Source organism: Takifugu rubripes, chromosome 4, assembly GCF_901000725.2.
Source record: "Takifugu rubripes chromosome 4, fTakRub1.2, whole genome shotgun sequence".
Lineage (NCBI taxonomy): Eukaryota > Metazoa > Chordata > Actinopteri > Tetraodontiformes > Tetraodontidae > Takifugu > Takifugu rubripes.
In genome coordinates, this window is record NC_042288.1 from 12,260,445 (window position 1) to 12,280,331 (window position 19,887).

Here is a 19,887-nt window from a genome sequence, read left to right on the forward strand (position 1 = left end):
GGTGTTTTCCTCCTTCCTCTATTTTGAGCATTTTATTGTGGAACAGTAATCCAAATATATACAATCACATAACTCCTTACATCATTTACAACCTAAACCTCTTTGGTTTTCAGAGTACTTAAGGCACATGGGAACATTTTATTGGTTTTAGTCTAAGGTTCATGGTAGCTTGTGTGGTGGCTGCATATGATATTTCACCATATGTGCTCGAGCAGCATAAAGAAACTAGGAGATAGTTTTACAAAGAGTTGATTAACAAAATAAAGTAAATCATTGTCCTACGATGGTGAAAGAGCCGCGGCGCCTACGCTAAAGGAAGCAGAGAGTCCTCAGAAAACGAACCCGCACGGATCAGAACGGATCCACGCACTCGAGTTTCCTGAGAGCAAAGTTCAGACGGACCATTAAAGGAATGTTTGCCACAAGCTAAAGGTGACGGGAAAGTTACATTTTAACGAGTAAATGTAAGATTATTCTACATTCTGTAAATGGGACTGAGAGGCTGGATGGGTCGAGTTTATTGAGAACGAGAGCACCTTTGACCCGAAAGGTCTGAAATCTACATCTTTAGATTTAAAGATGTTTCAAGTATGGCCGAAAGAGCCTCCGGCACCGCCGCTGATGGTGGCTCCGCCCAAACACGGGGGGGGTGGGACGCCCCGAGGACCGCAAACTAGACCGCTTTGACCTTTAACCTTTATCCAGGGGCCCGAGAGATTATAATATAATCAGAGGAAGTTAAATAATGGACTGTGTGCGTTCACGCCTCTGGTGGGGAGACCTGACAGTGACAGGCGCGTGCACCGCCTCCCGTCACTGGGGTATTATGGTATGGCTTGCATTCATCTGATCTCACAAGAGACAGAAAATGTCTGCAAGTCGGGGAGCAGAGGAGCTCCTCATCGAAATGAGTAATTCCAGACGCAGACGTCTTTGCTGCGCAGCTTTTTCCTCTCATCCAGCAGCGAATTCATCTGCTCCCACTCGTGAACTTTGGTTTGAATGTAACGGCCGTCTCTGAATGACCGGAGCTGGAGGACAAACGGGGGGCGTTGCAGGGTTAAAGGTCAGTGTGGCATCCGGTCAAAACAAAGACGTCTGCATGCACACATGTCCAGAGGTTCCCCGCTGCAGATATATTTAGAACTTAGCAGTAGGATTAAACGGCTTTACTGCAAAATAAAGAAATTTGAAGGTGACAACTTAAAAACGTATAAAGCACTGATGCTTAGTGTTGTCTTAGAGCCTGGACCTTTAAGTGTTTCTCAATCTGACTGCAGACCAGCTCTCACCCGTCAAGCTCGACTAAAAGATTTCGCCTTAGCTTAAGACTCCTTTCTTTTAATTTCCTGTGTACATTTCTCCCCTGGAACACAAGCCTCGGCCTTGCCCCAACACTACTTCCTGTCTCCGTCACTCCTACAGAACTGTCAGCGCGGCTGTCCAGCAGCCTGTCAATCGAAGGCACCACCCCTGGAACAAGAGCACTTTCCCCCCACACAGAAGACAGGTTTCGGGGACGAGACGGGAGAGAAAATACTTCTCTGCTGGTCGGAAAAACGTTTCCACACACGTACAAAATACAAATGTGTTCTTTTGAGACCTGCGGGTCTGACGTGAGCGCAGGAGAAAGGAGCACCCTGGTGGCGGATCGCGGCGTCTCTGCACTCTCCTGGTTGATTTCAACGCTTGAGCAAATAAAAAAAACCAGTCTGGATATAGCAGGTCAAACATAAAGGAGCAAAGTGGGCCCAGTTTACAGCATGTTTTCACTCTGGTGTGGACCGGGCCCTCCCAGCGCCTCCACCTTGTGTTCTCTCCCAGCGGGGCCCAGGGCCCCACCTCTAGCCAGCACAGCCATGGTGGCTTCGGACATGCCGGCAAACTCGAAGGCGAAGGTCCCGTAGAACAGGATGATGATGACGCAGAAGACCCATTCAAAGATGGCCGACGCGTGCTGGAGGACAAAGCTTTCCTGGCAGAAGAACACGCCACCTGAAACTGTGGTTAAGGACGGCAGCGGTGTCACAGAGGGATGCTGGGATGTCTGAGTCATCACAAAAGCAGAACATTTACAGCACAGAGAGGATAATTATCCCCACTCTGAAAAGGTTTTCATTTGAAAGAGTTGCATATTTGTGCACCCCCACATGTCCCAGTCTACGGGCTCCGTCGCCACAACGTAGGCTCTGGACAAAGAGCCTCTTTCTCTGCCAGCAGCAAGGCACCGACGACAGACCCGAAGCCTGACGCTCTGTGGAAGTTATTCGGTAATCTGCCACATCAGATGACATTAATAACCCAAGACAACAGTTCAAAGTACTGAGAAACTGGATTTTAGGCTGATAATCTAATGAAGAACGGGGCACTGTGTCCTAATTCCGAAACACATGACAGCCTTGGAAGCTGCCGTCTGGTTGTGGTTGTTTGGGCTGGAGAGGATACTGAGCACCAAGGCTACAAAAGAGAGCAGGGTCAGGCAGAGCCGGAGGTGGGCCACGCTGTACTCCCCCTGCGTCTTGGCCAGGCGGTAGGTCAGAGCGGACTGCAGGCACACAAACAGCATGCTGGTGGGGAAGGCGATACCGGCTCCCACATAGTGGAGGACTTTGGCATTATCCACCTGTGGTAAAGGTAAAGGAGAGCGGGACAGAGAGAGGTTTCACGTTAATGCTGACTGGCAGAAGCACCACAAGGGAGCAGAAGAGAGCACCATGAGACGGCTTCTGTGCACGGTGGCTGTTCGAGGCCTGTCAGAGGCTTTTTAATAGAAGAAGTAAGAACAGAATGCAGAAACAGATAGCAGCGGTTAGCACAACGCCTCCTTTTTCCTGTCGGTCACAAGAACAATAAAAAAACAAATCCACAAAAGAGCCGTTGAGAAGCATGTGACTACAGCTCGCACCGCACACACACACACACCACACACACACACACACACACACACACACACACGGTCTGAACCTACTGATCTGAACAGATAAATTACTGACTGAAGATTGAGCCAAAGCCAGAAACACATCTCCAGGGAGTCATCTAAATATAACAAATAATGGATTTCAAGGCCAACGTTCCACAGTTAAAGCTCTGTGCTTGGACTAAAAATGCCCCCCCACCCCCCCCACATGATCATGCAAGCAACGGCATAGAAGTAATTCATGTTTCTAAGCCATTAAATCCACTGACCTACAGTAGGTGTAACATACCGAACATTCCTGCGCACTAATCTAACACTAAGACGTCGAGACAATTAACGCCAAATCTGTAAATCTTTCTCGGGTGAGGATGGCGCACGGCTACGACTACAGAGCGTTGGCAACAGCAATTCTATTTCGGCCCGGTACTGAGCCTCTTCACAGTGAAGTGGATGGTGCATCAAACTAAAGCCGAGCGTGCCTTTTGCCTCTTCCAGCTCTTCCAATTTAACGCAGCGCCGCAACGTTTGTTGATGAGACTATTGGAGCGGATGAAGCTGCAGTAGTAAGAAGCAACGGTGAGGAAACGGCGGGAATGACAACGAGGAGACTGGTTTCCTAAATGATGCTGCAGATGCTCCTTCGCTGTGGCCTCAGACGTGATCCTCAGCCGAGAACGTCCTTGAGTAACGTGTGTCTCGATGACTAAGCAAAACGGTCCGATAAATCCATCCTCTCAGGCCGCTCTGCATATATGAATATCAGTGTTAACACCAGAGGTCACGCACACACACACACACACACACACACACACAAACATCAACGGTGACGTGGACTTTGGGCCTGAACGTGACAGGCCCATGTGTTCCATGTGTTCTGAAGTCTCTGTGATGATCTGAGAGTCTGGCATCCGTCCTCTAGTGCTCGACATATTTGTGGCGTCTGCCACATGCTTTCGGGGCTCGTCTGTTTCTAATCTGCGTGGCTCTTAAACAGACTGTTGACCTTCAGTTACATTTCTGCCTCCATCCCAGTGGAATTTCCCCCGACTGTAAAAGGGACAGGTCTGTGTATGCTAACGTTTGGCTGCGACTGGGCTTCTCCAGCAGGCGCCAGGTCGGCCCGGCTCCTCTCTGCCGGCGCCAGGCTCCGTGACTCACTTCCCCCTGGCTCTTTCCGCGAAGTTCCTCCAGTTCTGCAGAAGACTCGCACATCTGATGTATGATTTTTGGATTATTCCTCTGCAGCGACACGCTGTTCCGCCAACAAAAAGACATCCCAGCATGCTTTGCAGCGTTTTATCACAGTCACCAATAAACGTCTCTCCTTCTCTCTCATTCTTCAGACACATGCGCCCGGAGTCAAAGTGTGCAGCCAGCCATCCAAATATTTAAAGATGAGGGGAAACATTTCCCAAGAACAAACAGTTGGATGGAAGGAATCCAACTGCAGGAATTGAGATACAAGAGGAAAAAAGGCCTTTTTAGGCTGTGCTCACCACGCCACTTTGGATATTTCAGTTTTCTCCCGTTTTAGCTGTTCTCTAGACAGTTATTATCCCGCTTCCTCAATGGAAATGTTGGTATTTTAGAGTGAACGGGATTACTGCACCTGAAAGTTGCCCAACACGATGAGCCCAGCAGCACAGATCCAGCCCGTGGACAGACTCGCGGTGTTGAGAACACAGTTTTGGTGCTTCTCGATGACGTGGGCATAGCGCAGCAGCACGATCATCATCACTGAAGACGGAGAGACACAGTCAGTCGATATCTCAGCAGACGAACACATTCTGAAGCCGCTCAAATGATGTGACGCAAGAGCAAGATGGGAGCTAATTATGGCGGGCCGTGCACAACGCTGCCACCGGGTTTCAGTTCACATCACCTGGTTTCAATTTAAAAGCACACGTCCTCCAAAATACACAAGAACTTCTGGGAAGGTGATTAAAACTGGCCAAGTGTGGAAATTCGAGACCAGGAAATGGCGGGAAAGTGGGAAAGCTGAGGGGTAAAAGAAGTGGGGGCTGGTCTAAGTGTTGCGTAAGATTAAGGCTGAAGCTGAATACAGTACACTGGCCAGATGGCTGCTGATGCACTAATGTGCTGTGACTGGGGGTATTGTTGACGGTCCGACCCCCGCTGGTTTGCACTTGTTAGGGCCCCGTCGCTGGGGCTTGATGAAGGCTGACTGGTTTTAGTGAAAAGACACGAAAAAGGGGTTTTTGAAAAGAAAGTGATAGAATTCAAGGAGACAAGGACCCCCGCTTCGAGCTGAAGCCGATACATTAGCTAAAAGTCTGATCTGCTGTCTTAACGGCGTTAAAAACTCTGAGGGCTGAAACGGTGGACTGAAGTACAAACAGAAGACACACACAAATAAATACTGTTATAAGACGCAGTTTCGGGTTAGCGTGTTATAAACGTGTGCAGTCCTCTGTCTGTCCGCTCTGCCCTCCCCGTGCTGTGCGACTTGCCCTCTGTTACCATTAGAATCATCTGGCAAAGTGATTCCAGTTCTAATCAGGGAAGAAGAGCCAGAGTCTCCAGGCCTGGACAACAAGCTCCTCTCTTTTTCCTTTTCCATCTCTTACATAAACGAGGGACAGACTTTAAGGCTGACGAATGAAAGTCATCTGCCGGTTATTGCACTTGATTAAGGCGCGCCGGGCCGCAGGCTGATGTTCCCATTTAAAAGAAAACAACAACTTTGTCATTATTACAAACGAGCATGTTGCGAAACAAAATCGCTGGCATTTAGCGGTCAACCCGACGCTTGGCCTCGTTCTCCCACCAAACAAAAATCTGTATCTGGCCATAATTTCCTGTTTTGCTGTGATTTTGACATCCTTTGTCAAACAAGCAGCACCACTGTGGCCCTGGAATAATGAGCACGAAGCCAGAATAAGTGGAGTCCAGGATTTTGATTCATTTGACAACTCGTTTACATTCAGTTTTCTGCCATAGGCTGTTTTTACATTCCGCTAAAGGCTCGCGAAAAAAAACTCAGCAAAAATGCACCTTACAGTTGAACAAACTCAGCTGTCTGTACAAGGAGATAGATTTCACCCCCAAACAGCCAGCTGCATTCTCTCACACAGCAGGGACGCTGGGAAAGAACACACACATTGTTTTTGAATCAGTGTGTGTGTACACTGGCAGGGACTTAAACAATAATAATAAAAAAATACAATATAGGGGTCATCCTGTTCCGGTTATCCCAGACAGGCCTGAACTGTGACTGTCGTGGGCACAATCTCCAGACTACAGAATAATATAGGAATCAATAGGCTGTTGTAGAGCTGCATACCAGGTAAGCTTAACCTGCTCCTACATATGAGCCTGCGTCGTTAACAGAGGCCACCCTGACTAATTAGATGAAGGGGAAAAATCCTGGTAAATGATGATGAACTCAATAACTCACAACGACCGAATTATCAATGATTCTATCTGTTGCTCATTTGCAGTGGCGTGCTGGCAGACGGGCCTTTTCACCCACTGTTAAAAGGTGTTTTTGAGGCCGGGCGGTACCATCACCGCCTACAGGATGGGGGGGGGGTCCAGCAGTTTTACAGTTAAACTGCAGATGAGGGGGATTGTGAAAGGAGGCCTGGATGGGGAAGTAACAACTGACTTGGTGTTGAACTGAGTCACGTATGAACGCTGAGCGTGACGGGGACGAGGCTACAACACACGTGCTGTGCTGCGTTGCCATGGTTGCGATTTAACCAGCGATGTCTGACATAACTTTTTGTTGATGGCGTACTTTTGAGACTATCGCGACTGTCCTGATACGGTCCAGGAGTTTAAGCAAAAGGATGATGGCTTTCATTACTGTTAAAAAGTAACATAAAGTGCCTGAAGTCTGAATCTGTTTAAGCTAATACAAAAAAAGTGCGTGGGAAAAACGGGCGACGCCACAAACACGCAGCTCTGCCATTCGCTGAGAGTAACCAAAGGTAAAGGTGTAACCCAACCTGCAGCCACTGGGCCAGTAAAATATTCAGGTTTATAGAAAACCAGCATGTGAACAGTGAACTGTGCCTGGAGTTAAGGCTGTTCTGTATTAACTCAACTTTAAAATGCATCAAAGTTCAACAACTTGGTGTTTTGAAGAGTGTTTCTCTCCCGATTTTTTATTTTATTTTTGGTCGTTTACACAAAAACAAACCTGCGTTTCTTCCCCGCGTTGGTGAATAACTGAGTCAAAGCGCCTTCATCGAGGTGATTCACGCCTCGGTTCTCGCACACAACAGCGTAAATCACCGCGCCGGCTCCGCGGTGCACATTTGTGATGGCGGAGCGAACGGCTTTGGTGTTTTATGTGTGTACACAAACACACGCAGGTCTGAGCAGCTGCTGGGAATCATTAACTTGATGGGTGCAGTCAGGAGCACCTGCTAATGCGGAGAACGGGGTGGCGGAGAACAGGTCAGCACATGAAATGATGCCGATTCCCTTCCATTCACTGCATTAGTACTCAGCTGCTCCATGTGTGTGTGTGTGTGTGGGGGGGGGGGGGGGGGGGGGGGGGGGGGCAGCAATTACACTGACATGAATGATAGAGGTGTGTTAGAATTAGTGTGTGTCTTACCCATGAAGGAGCCTGTACTGCAGATGAGACTGAAGAAGCAGCTCTCGGGTGGAAGAGCCCCACATTTACTGCGAGAGACCAGACAGAGACAGAAAAGCTGTGAGTGTTTCACCTGAAATATCACGTTTAGGTAAATGCTTCTCTCTCAGAAGGGTCTGGGGGGGGCCCGTCGCCAGCTCCTCACATCCCAACAACAAGCCCTTTACTCGTTACCTAGTCACTCTCTTCTAGGAATGAGAGAGGTCGGCAGCAGACAGTCAACACCGGCCGTCTGTGCCAAACTCCTGCTGAAGCCAAAGCTGCATCAGCTGACCGCCATGGCACATTCTTCTCTATACGGACAGGAAGAGCCCCACCAGTGGCTGCTCTAGTCAGCTGTTAGATAACTGGTATAGCTGGGCTTGCTGCTTTTAAATATTTGGACTATATTTCGCTTAGAAGCCTCATTTAAAAGTTCAATATTTGACGTGTAATCAGCCTTGAATTCAAACAGACACATCCAGCGCTAACGTTTGCAGGGAGGTTAATTTTCCAGGATGAAATGCCAGTTTTTAGACTCAGCCGGTGGTCTTTGATCTTCGGGAGCTCGGGGAGGAAGAAAAAAATAAAAAAAAGTGGGAGTGTCGTGATTTCCTTCCCAGTGTAAACGGACTCCTGTGTTTACACGGTGAAGCGAAGACCCGCTCGGCCTCCCCGTGCCACCGTGGCAGGCGGGATAAGTCAATCCCAACCTATTTTCAGGGTGTGTAAACACACACACACGCTGAGGGACTCAGAGGAACCACTCACGTTCCTTTTATTTTGTCGCACCGATGGGGGAGGGGGGTCACGTTTCACAATGGCTCAGTGTTCCTCTTACGAAGCACCGGACAGGAGGTAGGGCTGACCTGATGAGGGGCACGTTGTCCAGCGTGCAGCACAAGTCCGCTCCGCTTTGAAGGAACAGCTCCTCTTCACACGACTGGTTGTACAACCTGCAACGGCAAACAGTCGTCAACAAACCACGGCAGGATTTCTGATGATTAGAACCTCTGGCGGCCTCCTCCTGGAACCTGGAACCGTTCATTACTGTAACATCTGCTGGCCGGTGTGGATGGCGGCCCGTACAATTAGCTCTGATTATGGTGACAGAGGCTGTTCGCTGCCTGTGCTGCAACACCATGTTCCCTCACGTGCATCAGGGCTTTTGACGATGATGTACGTGAACATATGATGATAAAAGTGTGAAATATGGAGAATAAGTTTAAAAGGAACACACCAGTTGTCCACGGGACACACGTGCTGATTGTACAGAGCCATGGCGTACCTGGGGAAGGGACACAAAATGCACGTGAGGGTTAAATCAGCGTTGGGAATGTGTCAGAAAGCACAACATTTCAGTCATTTAGGCAGCAGGGCCTGACCAGAACCCAACTAAATGAGTTCTAAAGACTTTTAATGATTATATGGTCAAGATAAAATGTCACGTTAATTAAATGCCGCTGCTTGTTTAACCTGAAGCCTCAAAGGCATCGTACTCGCTGCCCAGAAGCCCACAGAGATAAGATGCTGGTCTGTCCAGGTCAGTGGTTCGATTCAACGGTCTGTGACCAGCAACGACCATACGGGGGTCAACGACCAGAGCTGTGCCACCAACGCAGCACCAGGCTGATGTTTGCAAAAAGATTATCTTATCGTATTAATATTAATATTATCATATTATCTTATCTGCAAATAAAGAAAAGCTGCGTTTATTTAGAAATACTAGCACATACCACTGTATCAGCGATGTGCTGACATTCATTTTAAAAGGATTGCAAACTAGTTGTAGCGTTATCAAAGTTATCCTGCTTCAAGCTGCCGACAACGACGTCCTTCACCAGGAAGAAACACTATGACCAAGACTTTCCGTGTAATTATATATAGGCGGTCGGCTACTGAACCAGGCAAAATAGAAGCGAAGTTGGAGGATATTTCTAAATAAGTCTTGCTTTTGGAGCCGCATGTGAGATCGAACATGTGCTTTGCGTGGTCCAACAGTAATAATAGGTTTGTTTATATAATTAGATCTTGTTGGTAACGGTTGTAAACTGAAGAGGAACCCACATAAAATCCCATCCGGATGCCCCAGGAGCTCTGAGGGAAGAGTCGGAGGAGCAGAGTGGACGCAGGCTGGGAAAATACACCAAATCTGCACAAGCAGAACACATCAGAAATGGCAGGAAAGGGTGGCAGATGAATTTTAGGCAGCTGCTCTATCAGATCCCCGTTCAAAAATCAAAACAACGCTGTTGTGCTGCCGTTTGCAGCGCTCAAGAACCCTGAAGGATGGTAAAAAGAACCCTGCGGAGACTCCTGGGTGGGCACGTACCCGCGTCTCCTCCAGCTCTTCAGACATTCACGGAGCGTAGCCGCCAGATGTGGAGCTAGCGCTCTCGTTCCCCCCCCCCCCCCCGTCCAGTATTTACCTTCCTCCAGCCGTCACCCACGGTGAAACAGGCAGTTACGCAACATCTCACGTCCCGACATTCCAGCAGTGGAGAAAAGGATCTCTCTGAGAAACCAGCCTCCCTCGGAACGCCGCAGATAAAAGTTCTGCAGTGACCTGTTAGTTTACTCAGAGACGTCCCGCTAACCATTTTCTACTTTCAGCTAACGCCGCTAAAGACCTCATTTACTCAGAACACAATCTTAAACATGGAGCCTCCATCTTCGCCGATTCTAACTGATTTCACTGTTTAATCCACAGCCAAAAGATTTAAAAAAAAACCTTGGAATTGGGCCATCTTCCCCTGAGTTTTGAATTCCTTCATCCAGCATAATAAGAGAGCTGGAACAGGAGGCTCTTTTTACCGTATGACTCCTGTCGAGACGTTACGCAGCAGATAAAGTGCAAGCCTCACTTCTGAGGGAGGAGAGTTAAGGCCAGACGCTTCCTAGAGAGGTAATCCAAACACAATCTCCACGGCTCCCGGGAATTCCCTGTAAATATGCACTGTTGCTCTCTCGTGGAAGACAAACGGCTCTGAAGCACAAATAAGATGTCGGAGTGACCACAGCCTTGGTTTCATGCACCATGAAAAGCAAATGTGATCATTTTAAATGCGACAATGGCTCAATTACTGTGCAATGCAAGCATTTTTTTTTTTAAATGCTAGCTTTAACACGAGGTTAAGGTCAATCTATGTAGCTATTTCGAGGACGTGGCTGATAAAATGACACGTTCTGTAAAAAAAAACCTGCGACCTCGGGGTATTAAAACATGAACCTGACTAATAAGTTTTTGCATCTTAAGTCACCACAGCTGAAAGCCAACGTGCACTGCGGGCTGGAGCCGTGCACGGCCAGCAGACAGCTTCGTCCACCGTGTTCTGGCTCCGACGGCGCTTCACTTTTACACTTACACAACCCAGATTCCAGTGATGGTGAGGACTGGGAGGCTAACGGGCAGGATCACCCACAGAGACATCTTCCAGCACTTTGGGCAGCCCCTTTCTTCTTCTTCCTCTTCGGCCAGCCGAGCGAAATCTGCTCAAGTAGAACTAACATTTAACTGAGGGTGACTGACATCTGCACCGCCACCGACTGATTCATGTCCTCACGCCGGTGGGCTGCGGGACAACTGCAGGTGCGCTGCTATCTCCTCGGCTCCTGCACGGAAGAAAAGGGTAACCAGGATTAGATGGGGAGTTTAAAGGCTGGCAGCGCTGCACTGATAAGATGTCACAGGTGGGACTGGGTTTTCTTCCATCTTTCCCCCTCTCTGCTTCTCGTCCCTTAGCTAGCAATGACATCAAAGAGCGATTCCTGGACTACTCACCTTCCGCCGTTACGTTAGGGGTAAAGTTTCTGTCCGTCCGTGTTTCATTTCTTACCTCGGCTCCACAAATCCGCTCGTCGGTGAACGAAATTAGTCCTTATTTCGGGGTGATTCCTGCTCTTTTCCGCCGAGGTGCCGATTTTTTCCCCCCCCCGTTTTCCTTTTGATGTGCTGACGGGGGATGGCTCGCGCTCACATGGAGTCGATCCCGCTGCATCGCCGCCACGAGACCGTCCAGCTGTTTAACTCCGCCCCCTCGAGAAAGTACAAGTGTTCGCTCCATTTACTATTGGTTGAGCACCAAGGGGGCGGGGTGAACAGCAAAAGCACGGAAAAATTGGTTTATACTTTGGTTTTACGATCGTATTATTACCACATTATTGTTTTTGACGCAAATGTCTTATACTAACGTGTTGTGTCTAATAATACGCCTGGCTTCCCATGTCTGTAGATGTTCTATATTTTATTGTGTTGAACGCATAGAGGAAGTCAACACACTTTGTTTCCTTGCCGACCGTAGTGTAGTCGGAAAACATGCTAGTTCTTTGATTTTTAAACATCATTTATTCGAAAAACACACGAAAAACACGAGCATTGTTTTGTTTCAACTGCAAGTTGCAGAGGAGTTTTAGGATTTTTTTAATATTTCATTGTCAGATTGACACACGGAAATGCATTCTACAGTATTTGGGTAAGTAAAGGATTAAATATGTGTAAATATCTGTCACTTTAGTGTGCGAGGGCCTTGCTGAGCAACAGCGTGTCTTTATGCTGCCCCCTGGAGCTTACAAATTGCAACTGTACCTTACGAATCAAGTCAAACAAAAGGTAAAAACTTAAAATAAAGTTAATCTCATGCACCCTTTTATAGACAAGCATTATGTACAGACAGTTTCAAAATTGTCAAAGTTATATTATGAAATTGTATATTCGAGTGATTTTTTTCAACACAGTTTAGGTGGTTAATAGACTACAACACGATCCATTTCTAATATTTCTAGTGTGTAACACCACAAACAGTATTTCATGTGTTACAAATAAATTTAAATAACTATCAATATTAGATCTGATGACAAAATCTCCTACAATTGTATAGTGGTACCAAAGCCCCACACACTGAATGCAGGGTACAGAGGCTCTGTAAATGTAGTCTGGACTCTGTGCAGCAGCTTTATCCCATTAGAGACGCTGTAAAATGCAAGTGTTCCTGCTGCGTGATCCAGGTAGACCCCGATACGAGACGACACTGGACCTGCGATATCTGTGCTCTTATTGTTGTGCACAAACGAGTATTTGGAATCCGAGCAGTAAAGGCTCCAGGACTTGTCGTTCCACCCCAGACTGCATTCGTTCCCGTTTCCCTTTCGGCGAATTCCCCTGTAGGTGACAGCAATGTCTATCTCTGTGCCATTCCAGTCCACCTCCCAGTAACAAGGATTCCCAGTAATGCTCTCCCTGCCCAACACCTGGAACAGAAGGAACAAGGCTGAGGAGCAAGGTCTGCTGTCCTGGCGTGTTGAACTTCCCTTGTGAGGGCAAATGTTTTTCCACCTTCTGTGAATTCCTACCTGCTGCCAGTGGTCGAATCGGTCCGGGTGAGCAGGGTAATTCTTGGGCTCAGTCTTCATCGTAGCTGTTCGGTTCCCCTCAGAGAGATGGAGGTTGGGGTGAGTGCTGTTGACATCGAGAATCAACTGGCGAGAGTCTAAAAGAAAGCAAAAATAATTATTATTCAGTTACTGCTTTGCTGTGTACTTGCTTCCATTCCTCTACTGAGACGCTTGATGAATATGGTTCCCCTAAATAATGAATGAAAGATGAATAAATGATTTGATTGCAATTTACGCGCAGCCGACGTGGCAAAAGAAGCTCAAGCTGCTGTGTTTGTCTGGGTGATACTGAACTATGTTGTCTTTCTTCATCAAACCTGTTCTGCAAGCAGTGAAGCTTTCGTCAGACTCTCAGTTGTTTCGGTACACTTGAAACCCTTTAAATACTGTACACATACGGGGCAAACCCATGAGATTATCATAATCCGAGGCTGTTGGGGATAGATTTTAGTCTGGTTGAGTCACATATGAGCCACCTGTCAACAATCTCGCAAAAACTCACATTTCATGAAATCTTCTCTCGTTTTTGGCTCTTCTTTAATCTTCGGTGCTTCCTTTATCTTCCACTCATCCCGCAAAATGGATTCCCTCCTCGTCTTCCCCTCGTTTTCCTGCGTGATGTAGACTTCCTTCACTATGATCAGATGCAACAGCATGTCAGAAAAGCCAGAATCAAACCCTTTGCAGAGAGCCGCTCGGCTCGTGGAAACACAAACAAAGGTGCGATCGCTCGCCTGCTCCCGAGATTTTGCTCATTTCCATCTTGCTGGTTTCCTCCACTTGTATCTTCAGAGATGCGATGGCTCGTTTGGTGGCGTCAAAAGAGTAATACGGCGCCACGCTGATGTTGTTGAGGTCTTCGTACCCTGAGGGACCTGACAGAGACTGCCAGCCCTGATGGATGATCAGAACATGGGGGGTTAGAGGGGACACACAGCTATCCCTAACCCTAACCCTAACCCATCAGAGGTATCGCTTGTAACCTGGAGGAAGTGGATGTGGTCGTCCGTGTGTGAGAGCTTCTCTAGGTCGTTATGTTTCTTCCTCAGCAGGGTAATCTCTTCCTCCATGCGGTCCAGCAGGATCTCCCCCCGTGTCACCGTGGTCTTCTCATGGGAACGGATCATCTCCTTCACCTCGTTGTACTTCCTCTCGATGGAAAGCAGAAGTTCAGTAAAGATCCGCTCGTTTTCCTCCAGGGCCGTCTGAGCCGAGTGCTGGGAAGGTAAAATGTGCAGGTCAGAATCTACAGCCACTGATGGTGGTTCTGGATCCAATCGGGCCCGCCTCTACTCACTTTCACTGATTCCACGGCCTGGCGGAGATCCTGCCATTTTTTAACCCTCTGATCGATTCTCTGCTGTGATTTGTTCAGCGTGGTGCCGAGTTGTTTCTGTGGAGCGATGGACGAGAGAGATCACCAGCAGCATCAGCTGGTCACACTGATGCTCAACCACTCACTGGTGTCGTGTCAACGATACCAATTATTGGGTATCTTTACTAAAGAACAGGCTAGCAGACATTATAACAGCACCCACCTGTTTCTCGGTCCGCTCGGTCCCAGCAGGGACGATGTCGTGGCCTTTGTGCTCATCCATCATACACAGAACGCACACCGACGTCTGGTCGGTGCGACAAAAGGCCTCCAGCAGCTTGTCGTGTTGGGCGCAGAGCTTCTCTCGCATCTGGCCTGTAGCGTTGACCAGCTTGTGCTTCATCAAGGCAGGATACTCGTAGTGCGACTGAAGATGGGTCTCACAGTAAGATGCCAGGCACACCAGGCAGGACTTCTCGGCCTTCTGCCGCCGCGTGGTGCAGAAATCACAGAAAACATCTCCTTGTTTGGCCTGGACCCTGGGCTGGCCCCGACTGGTGGAGCGACGAGGCTGCTCCAGGCTGCTGTACCTGTCTAAGTCCAGGGCGCCGTGGTGAGACATTCTTTCTTTTTCTATCGATCAATATCCAGCAGATACGATGGCCAAATGCAAATCCGAAATAAAATCTAAAAGAGTGGAAAAATAAGAGCTGGATGACAGACCCAGAGAGAAAATAAGCTCCGGCAACAGCTTCACTGAAAGAGGTTGACTGAGGCAGCGTGAGAGAATGTTAGTTATGTGGTCAACTCTCAGTGCAGAACCGGTCTTCCTGGTTGGGCGTTTAATTAACAAAGAGGGGGTGTTACTTCAAACACGATACCTGAAACAGAAGAAAGAATTGAGAGCAAACCAATAAAGCCAAAAAAAACTGCACAGTGTTTCCATATTAAATGTAGTATTTTTAGATTTCAATAAATGTATACCTTGGAAAAATTACATTAAAAAACACATTCTTAATAAAAGCTGCTGATTTTTTTTAATTATATCACTACAAGATTAGTAGTATCTGTGTACGTAAATTGTGACAAGGCTATTTTATGACCAACTTGGCTAATTTATATTAATTGAATTGGCCAGACATGAAATAGCCTATCACTTTACATTTTTTAAGGGGGGGGGGGGGGGGGGGGGGGGGGGATCAGCGTTTTGCCATTGTTGACATGTTGTTTAATGTATGAGGCATGCAACAGTTGAAGATAAAGGCAACCAAAACCCAAACCGAGTCCATCAAAAATGGGAAAAAGTCGATGTCCACGTTTCCTCGCCGCTCTGTGGCGGGAATTCACTCGCCTTATTCCCGCCTCTCGTGTGTGGCGGCGCCCCGCTGCAGTACCTCCCCCGCGTCGGCGGGCGGCGGTAGTGAGCCACGCGCCTCGTTGCCGCGCCGGAGATTGTTTTCGCTAAAGTGCGCTGGTCGTCCGACGTTGGCGCCAGATGAGCGGCGGCGCCAGCTCCACGCACACCGAGAGGAAAGGACACCCAGCGGGCTGACGAACCCCCAACACAGCCTACAAAGCCGCTCTGCAGCGAGCCCGAAACCGTCCTGTTTCTCCGCCATCTGCCATTTTATTAAAGGAGCGTAACGGTGGGTGTGCGCGCGCATGCTTAAATTCACCTATTTTAAACCGATGACCCTCATCCTGCTTTAACGCTATTTCACGCTCGAATTCACCGACCAAAGTAACTTGATGCGGGCTGAATGACCGCAAAAAATGACCCGCTGGCCGGAACTTGTGTGGGGCTTTATGGTCGGTGTCCGTCCGTGGTGCTGAAGAACTTTGTGGTGGGGAAAATACAGGCCCAGATACGCACTGATTTCATGGGTTTTCTGTCAGAAAGCGAGACGTGCAGGCGGCGACGTTGGAAACAAGTTAAATTCTCTCCACATAAACTTGGAAAGTGTCAAACCAGGCTGGAGCGTCGAAGCGGTGTTTGGCCGGGATTTGCATGCGAACTCACGGAACATGGGCGGCCGGGTGCCTTTAGTGGAGCTTCCGCTCGGATCTTTTACCTTCTCCAGAGTTGTGCAAAAGTGTAGAGAAGCTTTGAGCTCTGCTGGGCTTAGCTTAGCTCCACCGTTAGCCTGGCATCATGGCTATGTAGCCAACACGCTAATGGTCTCGGTTGGGTAGCAGCTAACGCGGAGCGAGGCCGCCATGGAGGTCTGGTGTGCGGGCTCGGCTGTTGCCGCAGTACCCGAGGGTTGTGCAGCCTCTGGTCCCGTTTCATCTGACGGCACCAAAAGCGTCCGCGCCGCCGTGTTATTTCACGGTTCTGCGCACTCAAGGCACGGCTGGGTTGCGTCTGAAACTTGTGTTTTGCACGGTTCTTATGGCGACCCTTCCCGGGCTTTTGGTGGAGCTTTAGTCGCAGTCTCGCAGTTAGCCATCTTTGTTCCAGTTAGCCAACTCCAAACGGGCATTATGGTGTGGCTCTTAGCCTGCTAACCCCCTCGCATTAGCTGGCAACGTCGTCCTCGGGTTGATCTACGAGTTCGGCCGTTATATGCGGGCTGTTTACTGCACGATAAACGCATTTTTCATTGTGTTTTTGGCGACCACCCTCACACTAGGCGAGGAGTGGCTCTAAATTCAATACATGTTGTAAGGGCGGAAGCTAGCTTGGCTATCGCGCACTAGCGGCAGCCATCTTATGCGAGCATGTAATCGTGGTTAGCTGGAACTGCTTGTGTGGCACAACAAGATGGCCTGTTAATACCACGGCAGTCGAAATTCCACGTCGCGAACTGGTTTAAAGTGAGCATCCGATCGCTCGGTTCGGTCCCAGTTTAAACGTAGGTATTGTATGTAAGTATCACCGATTCCGCGGTGCTTGCGCTATGACGCTAGTTAGCTGGCTAGATCGCGAACACATTAGCAGCTAACACAATGCAGTTTTGTCGTTAACCAGTCCCCGTCGATCATAGCCAGCTAACTAGCGGCTATAATGGCTATTTGTAGCTGTTATTGTGGGCTAGCGACGACATAATGTTGTGGAATACCAAAACATTGGCACCCAAGTGTCTCTCTGTGTGATATATTTATCTACGATAGTGGCACCACGTATTACTCGGGCAGGCGGAACAAAAGGCCCCGGAGCATTGGCTTAATAATTAATTTAGAATTTGAAGCTTGATTACGATGTGTTGGTCCACTTTGGTTTTATCTAATGCGTTAGCAGGTAATGCGATGCTCGTCTCGTGGCTAACTTTGCTAGCAAAACACAATTTAGCAGGCTAGCTCTGGCTTTATTTGTAGCATATGTCTGATATGTGCGCTTTGGGGCACCACTGATGTTTTATATCTCCTAGAAAGTAATGTGACATGAGTCCGGAGCAGGGTGGTATTGAGCTACTTTATCACCACCAATACTGATACCGTGCCTGTATTCAAGGTTTCCACTTCAGTGTTTATGGAGGGATGCTGAAACTTTTGAGGCCAACAAGATTCAAACTTAGCTGTTGGGAAGACTTGTGGATTGTTTCCAGACAGATTTGGCCTTAACAGTTTCTCTGACATCTAAAGGTTGCGGTGAGTATCTCATTATTTGCAGCTGTTATCAGTGATAATGGTCAGCGTGTCCTCTTGGTCCTGGATAATTTCCCATGTTGCTTTGCAGCATTAATCGTTTTGACACCCCGGACGTGACGATTAACGTGTTTTCCTTTCGCAGGTCTGATCACCGGCAAGAACAGCGGCGCGCTGCCACACAAAGCCCGCTTTGTCGCCCCCGATTCCCCCCTTGTGTCTTCATCCGGCAGGAAAACGGAGGTCGTGGGGCTGGAGTGTGTTCTCATGGCCGAGTCAGAGACTGAATGTGACACACCTGGCCTTGACACGCTTGGGTCGGAGTGTGTCATAGCCCACAGCCACGTCGACCTTCACTATGGGGCGGAAACGGAGATCATGACGGAGGAGAAGCGCGGATTAGAGCTGGAAATCCACGGCACCGACTTAAAGATCCAGGGACTCGGCGGCGACCTCGGGACGGTGACCTGCGTGGACGCCATCGTGGCGGAGAGCGACCACGACTACATCAAGGTGGAGCACGGCGACATGCAGTGCTTCACCGGGGCGGAGATCAAGACGGCGACGGGCGAGACGCTGCTCGGGGAGGTGCTGCTCAAGACGGAGAGCGAGCACGTGGTGAAGGTGGAGTCCGACCATGGGGGCGAGCTGACGGTGGAGTCGGAGAACGGCGTGATCATCCACGAGGCCCACGGCCTGCAGTGCAACGAGTGCGGCGAGATCTTCGGCAGCATATCGGACCTCCACCAGCACTTCGAGATCCACAAGGACCTGAACCCGTACATCTGCGTCCACTGCGGCGAGAGCTTCGCCGTGGAGGCCAGCCTGAAGCAGCACATGAAGATCCACATGAAGGAGAAGCCCTACGTCCCCGGGGTGGAGATCATGGGCAAGGACGTGATCGACGCCTTCAGCCTCAAGTCGCACCAGATGATCCATCTGCCGGACAAACCCCACCGGTGCTCCGAGTGCGGCAAAAGCTTCGCCGCCGCCATCACCCTGCGGGAGCACATGAAGATGCACTCGGAGGACAAACCCTACAAGTGCACCCAGTGCCGGAAGAGCTTCGTCCGCCGGCGGCACCTGAAGAAGCACCAGGAGGTCCACGCGCGCGAGAAGCCGTACACCTGCGGCCAGTGCGGCAAGGGCTTCGCCACCACCTCCAACCTGAAGCAGCACCAGAAGTCCCACGCCGCCGTGGTGCTGGGCGACAAGCCCCACCTGTGCGCGCAGTGCGGCAAGTGCTTCGCGGCGGCCGCCACGCTCCGCGAGCACCAGCGCATCCACACGAGCGACAAGCCGTACAAGTGCAACATGTGCAGGAAGAGCTTCGTGCGCAAGCGCCACCTGAAGAAGCACCAGCAGGTGCACGCCGGGGGGAAGCCCTACACCTGCCGGCACTGCAACAAGGGCTTCAACCACTCCTCCTCGCTGTCCCGCCACCACAAGACCCACCTGCAGAACGCCGTCTACCCCCAGCCCCAGCAGGGCAAGAGCCTGTCCTACAGCAGCCCCCCCAAGCAGAGGGTGCACCAGCAGGGGGACAAGCCCTACATGTGCCACCACTGCGACAAGGGCTTCAACCACTCCTCCTCGCTGTCCCGCCACCAAAGAGTCCACTCGGAGGCCGAGGGCAAGAGCTACCCCTGCGCCCACTGCGGCAAGAGGTTCAACCACTCCTCGTCCCTGGCCCGGCACCAGCGGGTCCACCTGGAGAGCAAGCAGCAGCCGCAGTCGCCGCCGCCGCCGTCGCAGCAGTACGCCGCCCTGCCGGCGCCCAAAGGCTTCGCCAACAACGCCTTCCCCAAGCAGCGCCTGCTGTCGGTGGAGAAGCCGTACCGGTGCTCCCAGTGCGGCAAAGGCTTCAACCATTCGTCGTCCCTGTCCCGGCACCACCGGATCCACATAGATCAGTGAGCCCACCTCCACCTCCCCCCCGCCAGGCCTCGCAGCCCGACCCGACTCTCCCCCCGCGTTCAGCGAGGTTCCAACCTTCTGACCCCGCCCAGCTCAGCACGCCGCGGAGAATAACTGGCCGCCGTGACCTTTGCGACCTTTGCTTCAGAGCCG

General features: G+C 49.8%; 3 protein-coding genes across 9 annotated transcripts; 1 reads left to right on the top strand and 2 right to left on the bottom strand.

The window, feature by feature from the left end:
• Window positions 1–2: 2 nt before the first annotated feature.
• On the bottom strand, window positions 3–11,542 carry LOC101064015 (transmembrane protein 150A). Of its 4 annotated transcripts, none has more exons than XM_029835004.1 (9): window positions 11,360–11,540; window positions 11,087–11,135; window positions 10,889–11,012; window positions 8,764–8,811; window positions 8,393–8,479; window positions 7,506–7,573; window positions 4,527–4,654; window positions 2,446–2,623; window positions 3–1,995 (listed from the first exon to the last, which is right to left on the bottom strand). In XM_029835004.1, exons 3-9 carry the CDS (start codon window positions 10,951–10,953, stop codon window positions 1,757–1,759), a joined length of 813 nt encoding a protein of 270 aa, XP_029690864.1. In that variant the 5' UTR covers window positions 10,954–11,012; window positions 11,087–11,135; window positions 11,360–11,540; the 3' UTR covers window positions 3–1,756. The 4 variants fall into 4 exon arrangements, 3 of the variants coding, with proteins under 3 accessions (XP_029690864.1, XP_029690865.1, XP_029690867.1); XM_029835005.1 differs by adding an exon at window positions 9,591–9,675 and having other exon boundaries at window positions 10,889–11,135; XR_003888203.1 differs by lacking the exon at window positions 3–1,995 and adding an exon at window positions 3,996–4,361 and having other exon boundaries at window positions 2,487–2,623; window positions 10,889–11,135; window positions 11,360–11,542.
• Window positions 11,543–11,901: 359 nt separating this feature from the next.
• Window positions 11,902–16,534, bottom strand: ftr14l (finTRIM family, member 14-like). Its single transcript, XM_011603315.2, has 8 exons — window positions 16,302–16,534; window positions 14,453–15,110; window positions 14,212–14,307; window positions 13,898–14,131; window positions 13,649–13,808; window positions 13,417–13,548; window positions 12,873–13,009; window positions 11,902–12,770 (listed from the first exon to the last, which is right to left on the bottom strand). The coding sequence occupies exons 2-8, from the start codon at window positions 14,849–14,851 to the stop codon at window positions 12,387–12,389; spliced, it is 1,542 nt and encodes a 513-aa protein (XP_011601617.1). The 5' UTR covers window positions 14,852–15,110; window positions 16,302–16,534; the 3' UTR covers window positions 11,902–12,386.
• On the top strand, window positions 15,684–19,877 carry LOC101076341 (zinc finger protein 883). 4 transcript variants are annotated; one of them, XM_011603313.2, is made up of 3 exons: window positions 15,684–15,875; window positions 17,684–17,820; window positions 17,963–19,877. In XM_011603313.2, the coding sequence occupies exon 3, from the start codon at window positions 18,085–18,087 to the stop codon at window positions 19,732–19,734; it is 1,650 nt and encodes a 549-aa protein (XP_011601615.1). In that variant the 5' UTR covers window positions 15,684–15,875; window positions 17,684–17,820; window positions 17,963–18,084; the 3' UTR covers window positions 19,735–19,877. The 4 variants fall into 4 exon arrangements, with proteins under 4 accessions (XP_011601615.1, XP_003964077.1, XP_011601616.1 ...); XM_011603314.2 differs by lacking the exon at window positions 15,684–15,875 and adding an exon at window positions 16,557–17,097; XM_003964029.3 differs by lacking the exon at window positions 15,684–15,875 and adding an exon at window positions 16,557–17,084.
• Window positions 19,878–19,887: the final 10 nt, after the last annotated feature.